Genomic DNA, 12,693 nt, shown 5'->3' with positions numbered 1-12,693 from the left:
CAGTAACTCTCCCATCCTCTTCGGGGTAACGAAGAGGCGGGGTAACACCAGGGCCGACAGACTGAGAAGTCAATCGTCAGGCTCATGCACAACTCAAGTCGACCCACCAGACAGCACAGAGAGCTCGAGCTGGAGTTATGTGTGGCATAATTAACCTAATTTCAACGTGGAAGGAAATCATCAATCACTTGCGCAGAAGAAGAATTTAAATCGGGACACTTGCCGACATGAGAAAAGTATTTTGCATGAGTCCTAATTAATGGTTTAAATAAATCACCAACATAGGAGATTCACAGCTTTGAATGTGCAAGAGTCTTGCATGCCGAAACCATATTCATCCACTTGAGAAAAATGGGTGATTAAATCTAAATCTGTCTGAGAGGTTTTAGGGTCAACCTTCCATTTGCTTTAAGAACGAGATTATGAAATGCACAAGCATAAAGTGGATGGGAGTAAATGCAGAATGTCAGTGCTGTTTAGTCTTGAGTAAGTAGCTCATTTCAGAATAGCAACAGCATGTACGTGGCTGGGAAATCATCTTCAGACGACTCGGAATTTGTGTGTTTGTATAAACTCACTTCCTGTCAAAAAGTGGGTCAGTGTGTGAGGCTGCATGACACCGCGCCATTCCCATATGATTCCATACTGTACTGAGCTAATTAAAAAGCTGCTGCGACTTCTGTGAGTCATGAAATTGCATCGGAGCTGACCTACATTATTTTTAAGAAGACATACAAACATACGATTTTGCTGAACGGCAAAAATAGCATCCGTCAGAACTCGATTGTCTTGAGCTCCAGCTCCACAACGCAGAGAATGCTCAAAAGGCCTCCTCCGCAGGGATCGCAGCTGATGAGATCGCTGCCAACAAAGGCGAACGCCACAAGGGGGTTTCAGGTAGATTTTTGTGTGACTCTCCGTTTGGCTTTCCGCAAGTTACAATTACGACTGATTGATGGAAACGGACCCCGGGTAAATTTCCACAAGACAATTTCCTTGTCACTGCGGCAGCCAATGGAGGAAATATTTCAAACAAGGTGCTCATGATTGGATCAACCTGATGGATGAATAAAATAAGGATTGACAACAAACAGCATAAATTCTCATTGTGACCAAGCAGTCACAGAAAACCAGTGGGAAAATAATCAAAGAGGTAGCACTCCTGCTAATAAGATGCACATGACATGGTGGAGCGAACATACGTGCACAAGTGGATATATTGTAGTTCAGCCGATGAGTGAAGAGCAGAGAGAGAAGGGGAGATAGAGGGAGAGTAGGCAAGATAAAACAAAAAAAAACTGAACGGAGGTGGTTAATGCGATGCCATGTAGAATATATGTCAAAATATTTCACACCTATGTAAACAAGGGAAGTCTTTAAGTGGTCTAGACATCAAGCTGGAGGAAAATAGTTGAGATTGCAGTCATTTACAGCTGATTAAAGGATAAGCTCACCCAAATAAAATGAACATTTTCCAATAGAAAGTAGGGTGAAGTTTCGTAGTCCGCCGAACATTTCTGGAGCTTCACAGCAAAACAGCATTGCAGCGATCTTTCAAACAACGGAAGCAGATGGGGACTTGTTTCGAAATGTATTCCCTATGAAGCTCATTCAGCACAAACCAAGTCTTGTGGGGCTTATAGAGGCTTGGATTACACTGGAAGAGCTGTACGTCCCCATCCAACTCTGGTTATTTAGGAGAACACTGCAATGCTCTTTTCGCTGTGAAGCTCCAGAAATGTTTTTGTGGACCACAAAACTTCACTCGTCTTTTCCATCAGGATGGGGGGGGGGGGGGTGAGCAGACAATGACAGCATTTTCATTTTTTGGCTGAACTTTTCCTTTAAAACACACATTCATTCGCACGTATCTCCAAACAACAACCTCCTCCACAACCTCGTCGGCTGGAAAAATCAAACTTAAAAAGGTGAGAGTGGTCGAGGTGAGAGTGTTAAAGAGAGGTAAGAAGTAGGGTTGGGGTTTTTTTGGGGGGGGGGTGTACTTACGTTGCAGTTCGAGGACTGGTTTAGATTGGCTGCAGATCCATCAGCCCACTCTGCAGTGTCACTACTGCTGGACTGTCTGCTGCGCTCATACTCCTTCAGCTACGTGGAGAAGAAGAGTTTAGAGAGGCAGAGGAACAGGAACGGGGGGGCCACCCACTCTCACCAGGCATGCTACATCTCTCCAGTGCGCTATCGGACGAGTGATAGATATCAAGCGGGTGCATTCACAGTGCATGTATACAGACAGACAGACAGGACAGAAGGACTCAACCAGTGATGTAGCGGTAAATTAAAGGTGTACTATAGTACTGTGTTCTATTTGAGTATGAGCTTTGCAACCATTAAATTTAAGTCTTTGCAAAACATTAATTTGCCTACTAATATGTGTGTGGTATCATTTTTTTTGCCTTCCTGAGCATAAATCAATTTAATAAAGGGAACTGAGTGAGAGGTGGGTTAGATTATTTTCTAATTATATTCCACTACATCCCTGGACACATACTACACGCCGCTAGCTAAACAAAGACACAGAGGCACAAACAAAGGGGTTGACTTGGCTATCCACAGAGGCTGATCATTGCTTGGTTTAACTGGAGTGCCGATTGCTACAGCGAGAAGCTATTGGCCCGAAGGAGAAAAATCAAAGTTCTGGAGGAAAAAAAAAGAGGCAGAAGGGGATAATTAACATCTGCCCTGTGGAGAGCAACCCAGCACCCTAGTGCTGCTGGACAGTCATGCTTCCCATGAGCAAGACAGGACAGAAGCTGATTGACAGGGAAGATGACGGAGGAAGAAGAAGAACAACAAGAAAAAGAAGAGGGCAATGAAAGAAGAAGAAGAAGGAAGAAAGTAAAGCCAAGTAGTTATCCACCATGTCCACCTAGAGAGAAGAAAGACCACAATGCACGAGAGCATCCCGACCGACAGATGGCGCTGTTGAGTTACCATGATCACCAGATCCCAGCAATTAGGAACTGAACAACACACCCACACACACTCCATGAGCTCACACCCCTGAAATCCCCCAGAACTCTTGAGCCTCTGGAAACACCAATCATCTGGAGTTTGTGAGTGTGCGTGTGCACGTGTGTGTGTGTAGAGGACAATGCGGGGTTAAAATGCGGGGCCTCGTATGTGTTAGTAAGAGTGAGTCGTTTTAGTAAGCCCGAACTACAGTGGGAATATGGAGCAGGAAACTAATCCAGGTGGAGGTCAGGGGGAGAGCGGGGATTGGGGGAATGGGCTACGGAGGGGTGAGTGTGGGGGAAGGCGGCAACAGATGAGGCAGGAAGTCAGTGAGGGGGGAACGCCTACCCGAGCCAGAGCCTCCTCGACGGTGATCATCTTCTCTTTCACCATCATCATCAGCTGGATGCGCTCTTCGTCGCTCATGGTGATCTCGCTGGCCACATAGCCGATGTCTTCTCCTGGAGGGGCGCAAGGAAGAAAAAGGTCAAACATGGAAGGAGGGAGCTCGGCACTGCTCGGCGCTGCAGATCGACTAAACAAAGCTGCACCAACCTTTGGATGTCTGACGCATGACTGGTTTGTGCTGCGACTTGCGGAAGTTCTGCCAAAAAGACTTGTTCTTCTTCTTGTTGTCCCATTTACCTACAAGGGAGGGCAGGCTCGGTCAGATAGGGAGAAACATTCACCTGATGAATGACAACCATTGGAAAAATAATACAACAGCAGAAGACAAACACGAAAATGCATCTCAGCATACCTCCAGATCCATCTTCAGAGCTGGATTTGTGCAGGGGCATTCTGGGAAGACAGTAAAGAAAGAGAGTTAGAAAACGTTAGGGGCAACATTAGAAAATGTCTCATCTTATCATGAAGTCATTAGTCTTGCATCAAAACGGGCTAGGGTGCACTTCTGTCTGTTCACCACTGGGGGTCAGTGGTGGTACTTGTCTGACAGCAAACCAGGCTCCTGAGGCTTAAGAGGGAGAAAGAGATTGAAGGAGAGGAGAGGAAAACAGAAGAGAGGAGAGGAAGATTGCAGATATACAAAGTGTTTAAGAAACAGGATGAAGGATGAAGAAAAAGAGAAAGCGAAGAGCAAAAGTATGGAATTAAGGAAGAGAGAGATGGGAGGAGGAGGAGAAGGAGAAGGAGAAACCACAAGGCAGACTCAGCCTGTTTGTTTTTCCACTTCCCTCCACAGGATAGACAGTCACGAGGAAGACGGAGAGGGCGAGTGGGAGAAGAGGAGGAGAGGGCATGAAAAAGAGAGGGAGAGATGGAAAATAACTGGAGTCCTGACATGTCTGTAAACCTTTCCTAAATAATCAGACCTAACTGGGGGGAGAAAATAGCTGCTCCGGAGCCGCTTGTGACACATGAGCTGCACTCAGCTTCCAATCAAAAGGTCACGTATGAGCAGCCTCGCTTTAGGAGCCAGGAAACAACAACAGAAACCTATTAGTGTCTTCTTTACAGAGAAAAAAGGAAAGGGAGGAGGGCTTTATGTTTAATGTAGCTGCAGAAACCCTTAGAGAAGCAGCGGGTGAAGCTTCGGGATGATGCAAGATGCTACAGGTGTGTTTATATGCACGTGTGGTGGCATACTGTACGCTCCTTTCAATCACAAAGAGAAAATCATTGGACAAAAGGAGAGAAAAGAACCATAAATGTGCCCTATTTAAAACTCTTGGCTGAAGGTATCCAAGCCCCGACACACCCTTCTCATGATTGCAGCCATACGAGCAGACAAGGAGGCTGCTGGAGGAAGCCGTGTGAAAGTGTGACAGGATCAAAACAAGACGAGCAGGTCACTTCCTCCTTCACCACCCTCTCCAGCGGCTGCATATGTGTTTGTGCAGATGTGTTCGTATGTGCGCTCCGACATAAGTCCTCTCTTGGTGCAATGGGAAATCTTTACGCAGGCTTAAAGCCCCGGCTGCCATGGCAACATAATGAGATGCTAATTGAATGGAGGCCTGTATGGTTACCCCCCCCAAAACTCCTCTCCCAGATAGGCTATGGCCAAAGCTAATGCTAATAGAACTCAGTCAATAGAAGCTCCTCTGTGGCGCAGATGCCCCCCCACCCTTCTTCTTCTTCTTCTACTTGATGCTCTATAAATTAACCTCCTATGCATGCATGCACACACACATTTGGCGTGCATGCGCTTTAAAAGTGCTTCAGCGTCTTTCAAAGAGTGTGTCAGTCCAGGCATTGTGTGGCTACGCGACTTAATTGGTTTAACCTTAAATCTTTGGCATGCCTTTCCATTTCAATCCCGTCTGTCGCACTGAGCAGAGGACATTTAACTGCTTTTCACCTCATTAGCATAAGCCAACTTTCCTTTTTTTCTTTCTTCTTCAGCATAATATTAAAGTGCAGAATCTTGGACTGGAGTTATGGGGGATAGGTGAAAGTTTTCTCCTAATTACTCTTCTGCTTCGTGAAACTGTTACAAGTGTTAAAAACTTGGGCGAATGGCATTGACGCAAGGGGGTGAGTTTAAAGTTGGCTGGGTGGAAATGATAGTTCCCAGGCTGGTGTGTGAGGCGTTTTTGATAACGTTTAATCTGCGAGTGTGGCATGTGTTGAGGACGAGGCTTCAACTGCAACTGCAGATGAGCTGTCACACAAGTGATCTGGTAATAAACATGTGGCACATATACAAAACTCGTCACCATCAAAAAAAAAGAAAAGAAAAGAAGCGATGATGGCTTAAGCAGCTCTCACATGACAAAGTATGAATCACAGGCCTGACATCGCTCCTTTCCTGTGTGATGGAGCCTCTGTCCAGGAAAGATGATGAACCAGCTCGCGGTGACATTTGGACACACAGCTGTTGGAGTTTTCACCGCGCTCAGCATTAATCACGGCCTTACACACACACATACACGTACTGCATTTTGTGTGTTGGTGACTGAGCGTTCTGGTGCAGCCACCTGCAGCCCATGGTGATCTCCGGTGTTCCCGTGGAGACAATGAGAGGCAGCGACCCGGATTGACAGTGGCGGCGTGCACAGGAAGAACGGAGGGGTCAGCCCCTTCAGGGGGTCAGGGGAAGAGGTCAGAGGTTATGTGGAGGGGTAAGATGGATGAAAATCATACAGATGAAACATGCTTTCTTTTGTGCATTGTATTTTTTCCTGCCGAACACACACCGTCTGCCGCCCTCCACTCTCAGACGCAAATAATGCTCGGCCACAAGTTGTAAACATGCTGACAAAGTACTTTAGCTCCCCGACATGGCACGGCTTACATTTCCATCTGATTACCGGTTGCGTAAGCCGCACTTTCAGCAGCACCACTGCCTCTAACATTCACAGTCTCACAAAACCCGTTGTGAGGCAGTTAAACAACAACTTGTACCTCACGTCGCACTTTCATCGGGATCCATTTTCTCCCGTTCAGCTTTGCCGATAAGCTCGCTGCTCCCTGCTCTGCAACAATACCCACCAATCAATCACCTCTCAAAACAGGAAGTCCCCAGCTTGAACCCTCCAGCCTTCTGAGAGCACTCTGTCATCGCCGCTCGCATGCCAGCCCCTCACAGGGAGCCGTGCCCACCTCCTGTCATCAAAGTGACGGGGAAAGAGAGAGGTGGCATGGGAGGGCAAGGGGAGGGGAGTCTGGGTAATCTCCTGTGGGTGCTATTGTCCTGCAGGGAGGTGATGATGGGGGTATCCATGTCCGTGCGCATGAAACGGGCATGCGGTGCTTCTTGTGAGGAATGCGTGAGGGACTGAGGGGATTTGTCCATCACCCGGCCAGCACATGATAAATTGCTACACCTGAAACCCATTCACAACAGTGGAGAGTGGACAATAGGCGGTGTAATAGAGACCAGAGCCGGGGTGAAGGAGAGTAGAGGGGGCTGTCAGGGAGGGATGGATTACAAAAAAAAAAAAAAAAAAAAGGTGTCTGAGTTCTAAAAGGTTTGGATGATGGAGCGTAAAAACTGGATTAATTAGAAAAAGGTTATATGAAGCAATTATATATCACTTTCACACCAGAGAATGGGTTTTTTGGGGGGACTTTCTTGTAAGAGGAACAGAAAGAGCTGACAGGAGTAAACATGGAGCAGTTTCATCAGCGATTAAGCAAAGACTCCAGGTGAAACAAAGCGCAAATGTTCATGGGAGTGGAAGAGAGGACAGAGAGAAGCCAGACTGACGGGAAGAAGAGAAAGAGCCAACCCAGTTAAGGGCTCTCTCTCTCTCTCTCTCTCTCTCTCTCTCTGGTTTTGTTCGAACAGCAGAGAGACGTTATCCGAAAATTTGGCATCTGGTTCCCATCATCCTCGGCATTCGCCTGTTCAACATATACAGCCATGGCAGAAGAGATCAAGTCAGTGGTATGCGTTTCCTCTGCTGCACGTGGTCCTCACATGAACGTGATGATACCACCAGGGAGGTCATGAAGGGGTGACGGCGAGGATCATCGGCGAGAAATCAGGAAAAATGGAGATATAGGTGAACCAGAATAGCCACCTGACTTTAATTCTGTCTGACGGCAGTGCATTTACAGAGCTGTGAACTTGGATGTTTTTAAATTGCTTTAAATGTTTCTAACGGTGATCTCACCGAGGGCCCACGGGCAAAGAATTTTTCGGACACATAACATGAAAGTGGTGTGAAAAAAAAAAAGACTCACACACTCAATCACGTTACATGAACCAGTGAAAAGGAACCCCACCCATGCACGGTTCCATCCTGCTCTTTCGTTCGTGCTCCTTCACTGTAATCATTTGGCCATCACCCCCTCTGTGTCCCCTCCCCTCTTCTGCTGGACACAAAGGCAGGAAGGAAGCGTGGAACAGTCGGAGAACAGAGAATGGGCTGCTGGACTGAGCAGGTCAGCCGGAGGGAGCAGCCAGTGGTTTTCCTTTCACCACAGTGGGGATGTGAGCTAGGGGACCGACTATGGGCATACATGAGATGTCTATACATGTTGAGGCTTATACTTCTTGTATGTTTCATTATTTGGGGATTTATTTCATCATTACAACCACTGACATTTTCTTAGCCTTCATTATGTGCATAAACGGTACACGGGATGAAAGTTAAAGGTGCGATATGTAAGAATACGTAAGAATTCTCTTCTTATGTGAAGAAATAAGACTTTTGATGTCTATGTATTGCACTGAAGATATCTACTTAAGATAGCATGCTAACCAGCTAGCCCCAAGAGGTGGCCAGTTCTTACATATCCCACCTTTAAGAGGTTATCATTTTGGGAAAATGTATATATTCACATTCTCGCTCACAGTAAAATTGGAAGATTCATACCACTTTCATGCTGCCGCTGAATAAATGAGTTTTTTCCACGGCTGAACTTGGTCAACTCCTCACCCACGCACCACCATGCTCATCCAAGAAGAAATAGGAGTTTTCCACCTGAGGCGCTGACCTCCACTCCCCACGGGCAAGGGTCAGTGACCCCTTAGTATGAGCTGTCGCACGAGAGATTGATCAATCACGCGAGCTGCGTTCGGAGGCGCACATTTTTCCACCATCAACTGAAAGCGTCAGCCGTGATTTCGTGTGCAGGAGTGTACGGTTTGATACCATCCAGATGCAGGCTGCTTTGCACATTGTTTTGACATGCAACAGACACAGTTCAATCTGAGCATATTTCATTGCTCAGCACACGTTACAGTGATAAAGTGTGTGTGTGTGTGTGTGTGTGTGGTGGTGGTGGTGGTGGTGGTGGTGGGGGTGTAGACATACTTTCTGTCTGTTTCTGGAGTGGACACCTCACTGCTGAAGCCTAATGATTCCTGAGGACAAAGAAGGGGACAGGTGTCAGATTGAGTTTAGAACTAAAGTAAAAATGATTACAAAATGAATCTTGTGTTTTAGTATCTCTGACTACCTGGATCTCAGTGCGGAGCTGCAGGGATGTGCTGCTTGGGTCCTGCTTCTCCTGGAAAAAAAAAAGGTGAGAGAGAGAGGTTAGTCAAATATCAGTGTCAAAGATCAATCACTTAATAACAGGGGGAGATGATATGCAAGCACAGGGTTCAGAGGACTCGACGGGTAAAACAAGACCTATACATAAAGGGAGAAAAAAAAGGTCAGTTGACTGTGGAAACAGTAGATTCCCTCATGCGGGAAAGATGTCTTCAGTCAGGTTCATGTAGACACACCTGCATACCGGTGAAAACAAACTCAAGCACGTGCATGCGCGCCAAACAGCCCAGTCCTAGACGGCTCAACAAGTTGGGTCCTGCCACAGGTTCCCAAACCTGCAATACTTGTTTTGCAATTGTTGGTGAATGCCACTGGTTGGTGGTGCAGCCTTGTGCAGTCTTGGCTTTCCTCACACAGCACGACATGACAACAAAGAAAATACCTACGTAACTGGCCTCGAAAGATTTAGAGTGACGTTAGTGTGCGTCTCCCTCAAGACAAGGCAACACCTGCTGATTTTATGCCAGTCTTTAGAGTACAACATGCCATATTCCAATACTAAATCCTTCTGACCCCGACTTTAACCCTTCGAAAACAAGCCCAAACCTTTCCAACTTTGATTGTTACCCATCAAACACTAACCCTAAGGTTGTTCCCAAAGGTACAGGGTGCAGGATTTTCCTCTAAAACAATGTATATCACCATTTTGCTGTGTTAAGGACATTTCTAGGCGTCAGTGATTCCTGGAAAAATAACTGACTGCTGCATCTCAAATACCAACTCCTTAGTTCAACTTTTAACAGTGTGCTTTTCCAAACAACAACACAAACTCTGCATAATATTGCCTTTAATAAATGAAATGGAGTCAGATACAAAGTGGGCAAACCGGTTATGTGAAAAACAGAAAGCCAGACTTTGGCCTCAAGTTTAAGTAACAAACTACTCAAAACTATTTTCTGTAAAAAAAAACAAACAAAAAACGGGAATATGAGACATTTCTCAAAAAAAAAACAAAAAAAAACTAAACCTCCCCTCACTTTGTCTTTCTGTGCTGTTCCAGTCACTAAAGCAGGTGTCCTCATCGTGGCGGATACAGATGAGTCCAAAATCTGAACACTACCGACACACACTACACACACAGTCTGAAACTTTGCTTTCAGCCTCTACCATGTGATTACTTAAAGCCAATGAACAGCCTTGAGGGACTGGCAGAGTGTATGCTTCCTTTCGTTGGACAAGATTTACCCGAGCCCCCCCATGCTCGCCCGATGCTAGGCACAGTCTTGTATTCTTGCAACCAGATTTCTTCTTTTGTTGATTTTCTAGCGGTCATTTTCTTGCTCATTGCACAATGAAAAATATGTGGCTTTATATTCCCCATGTGCCTTTAAGCCGCCCTGACACGAGCTAGAGGGTAACTGAGGCCAACCCGAGCCTCTATTGCTCGCTTCCACGTACCACAAGGAAAGGAAAGCTCATACAATGTGACATGGAAGACATATTTGTGACATTATTAAAGCATACTTGTGTGGGTACACAGACTATAAAAAGGGAAATTGGAATACAGAGGAGGTTGGCCAAGAGGGCCCTTGAGGTAAAGTTAAGAATAGCTGACCTCTTGGGTTTCACATGTTTAGGGCAAATTTCAACACATTTTGAGGAAGTGCCCTGGTCATGGTATTGCCATGAGTTCCTAGTTTCACTTTCTGTGGGACCGATGCTAGACCACTAACTGTTATTACTCCCACGAGAAAACGTCTCCCCAAGTGGTGGCGAATCTCCTCATCTTACCCAGAATTTAAATCCCGGCATATTACCTCATCTTTACTGAAGGATCAGTACACGTGTATTTAAAAAGGTGTTGACATCAGCCAAGTAGGTCAGGTCAGTGGAATCGGGTTCACTGGCTTCCTAAAACCATTAAATAGTGCTTGCTGTTGAAGCGGTGACAAGGAAAAAAAGACAAATCGAATCTGGAGTTTCCCGAATGCGTAGAGGGAATAGGAAATGAGAAATGCGCATCACTCTCCATCTCCGCACCCAGATTAAAAAAAAACGTAGGTTAATAGTCACAGGAAGCTGAATCTAGATCGCTTCCTAATCAAGTGACCTGCAGTTTAACCTCCTTTCTTTTCTTCTTTGACTGGGGCTTTCGACAAAGGAGTGTAATCCTTCCACGCCCCTCACCCACTAAGCGTGAGTCAGTGAGTGGCTCATAGTTAAAAAGAACTTGGAAGTGACATAACCTCCTTTAAGAGTTCCTTAAGCGCCTGTGGCCTGCAGGTCATCTGAGCAGGAGACCTTTTACTGCTGAGGTGGCTGAAAGCCTTTAAAATTAGCCCCAACCCTACACTTATCGTACCGGTAGTCAACAGAGGGCAGGCTGTAGTAATGTTAGAGAGACAGTCTGGCGGGGTTTTTATCTGTTATGTTAACTTTAGCAGTGCTGCTTGCCTGTTTGCCTGTTACTCTGGTACAGTGATCAAGCTGGACAGGGGCACGGGTCCGGAAGTTTCTTTGGAAAGTAAATCAACCCTGAGAGTCTGAAACAATTTGTCCATCCCGGGGAGTATGAAGGATTCCCATAAGTCAGAATGCAGGTACCCGTCCATGGACATAAAAGCTCCCAGACCTACAGAGGACAGGGTTTGGTCTGCACGTAGGGAAAAATCAGGGATGGAACTGGGAATGCCTGAATTCTCTTTCTCAGAGGCAGAGCTTATGTGAGACAAAGAAACAACACATCTATCCCCTTAAACAAGCACAGCTTTGGCAACCGGCTCTGTTTAAACAACTGCATGGTGCAGAATAATGTGGCTGAGCCCACATAAAGAGGGAACAAGGTGTGCGCTCACACGCACACACACACAGTCGTGAAAAACTCCGCTTCATGAAAAAGGTAGCGGCGGGATGGTTGTGCTATCAGATCCTCTTCAGTGGCTTCTCCTGACTGCAGTGACAGCAGAGATATGCCAGTCTTGCCCAAGGATAACTACAGGCACCATGCCAACTGGCTGGAAAAAAAAAAAAAATTAAAATTAAAATGCAAGCTGTCTGCACGCCACCTGGCAAACACACCACACAACGGACATTGACAGAAAATATACAGCCGGACCTAGGCCCCGACATAGCCACAGACACAAACCTAGACGGATCACCAGGCCGAGGAGCAGAAAGTCGTTCAGCTTCTACACACAGAGCTCCAAAGAGACGGAGACACAAAGCAGGCCTCTGTTCCCTCCTGCTCCTCCTCGGCTTCCCTTAACTCCCTGTCAGTGCGTGCCATCTCTGACATGGAGGGACAGGGTGAGGGGGGTGGGGGCGCAGATATGAGGACAAGATCTTGCGAAAAAACAACCTACATCCCATTTGCTTTGCGCTGCAGATCTGTGAGACGAATTCGACGTGGCGCAGGATGTGGAGGGAGAGTTGGTGTAAAGAGCTTCCCAAGGTAAACTTGGGTTTTCTCTCCTGACGGAGAGCGGTGAAGAAGTTGCCGGTGTGGGTGTCGCAGTTTGTGAAAGAGAATATCTAATTGACGCATTTTTTAAGGGGGGGATGTCTATACGTGTGCGCAAGTCTTAGATCTCATAACACACTCCCAGAGGGGGTATGTTATCCTTTACATGAACTTACCAGCATCAGCAGCTTGAGATACTGCCCTACTTACCCTGAATTGGCAAGTATGCGTGTGAATGTGCATGTTTTTTTTTTTTTTTTTTTCGCTCCAGATGTCCAAGGGGTCATCTGTGCACAATTCACTCTGTGTCTATGTGTGAGTGCGTGTGTGCCTGTGTGTGTGTGTGCG

The 12,693-nt window shown here is 46.3% G+C and overlaps 1 protein-coding gene across 11 annotated transcripts in view; it reads right to left on the bottom strand.

Moving 5' to 3' along the window:
* Positions 1-12,693, bottom strand: part of sash1a (SAM and SH3 domain containing 1a) — a 270,190-nt gene that overhangs the window by 26,786 nt on the left and 230,711 nt on the right. For 10 of the 11 annotated variants that reach the window (XM_037085802.1, XM_037085801.1, XM_037085799.1 and 7 more), the window contains 6 exons: positions 8,848-8,898; positions 8,703-8,752; positions 3,734-3,774; positions 3,529-3,618; positions 3,322-3,434; positions 2,008-2,106 (listed from right to left, as the gene is read on the bottom strand). In XM_037085802.1, coding sequence (XP_036941697.1) covers positions 2,008-2,106; positions 3,322-3,434; positions 3,529-3,618; positions 3,734-3,774; positions 8,703-8,752; positions 8,848-8,898 — 444 coding nt within the window. The remainder of the gene's footprint in view (positions 1-2,007; positions 2,107-3,321; positions 3,435-3,528; positions 3,619-3,733; positions 3,775-8,702; positions 8,753-8,847; positions 8,899-12,693) is intronic. The other variant, XM_037085798.1, reaches the window with a different exon arrangement.

Source organism: Acanthopagrus latus, chromosome 22, assembly GCF_904848185.1.
Source record: "Acanthopagrus latus isolate v.2019 chromosome 22, fAcaLat1.1, whole genome shotgun sequence".
Taxonomy (NCBI): Eukaryota; Metazoa; Chordata; class Actinopteri; order Spariformes; family Sparidae; genus Acanthopagrus; species Acanthopagrus latus.
This window is presented reverse-complemented; position numbering and strand designations above follow the sequence as displayed.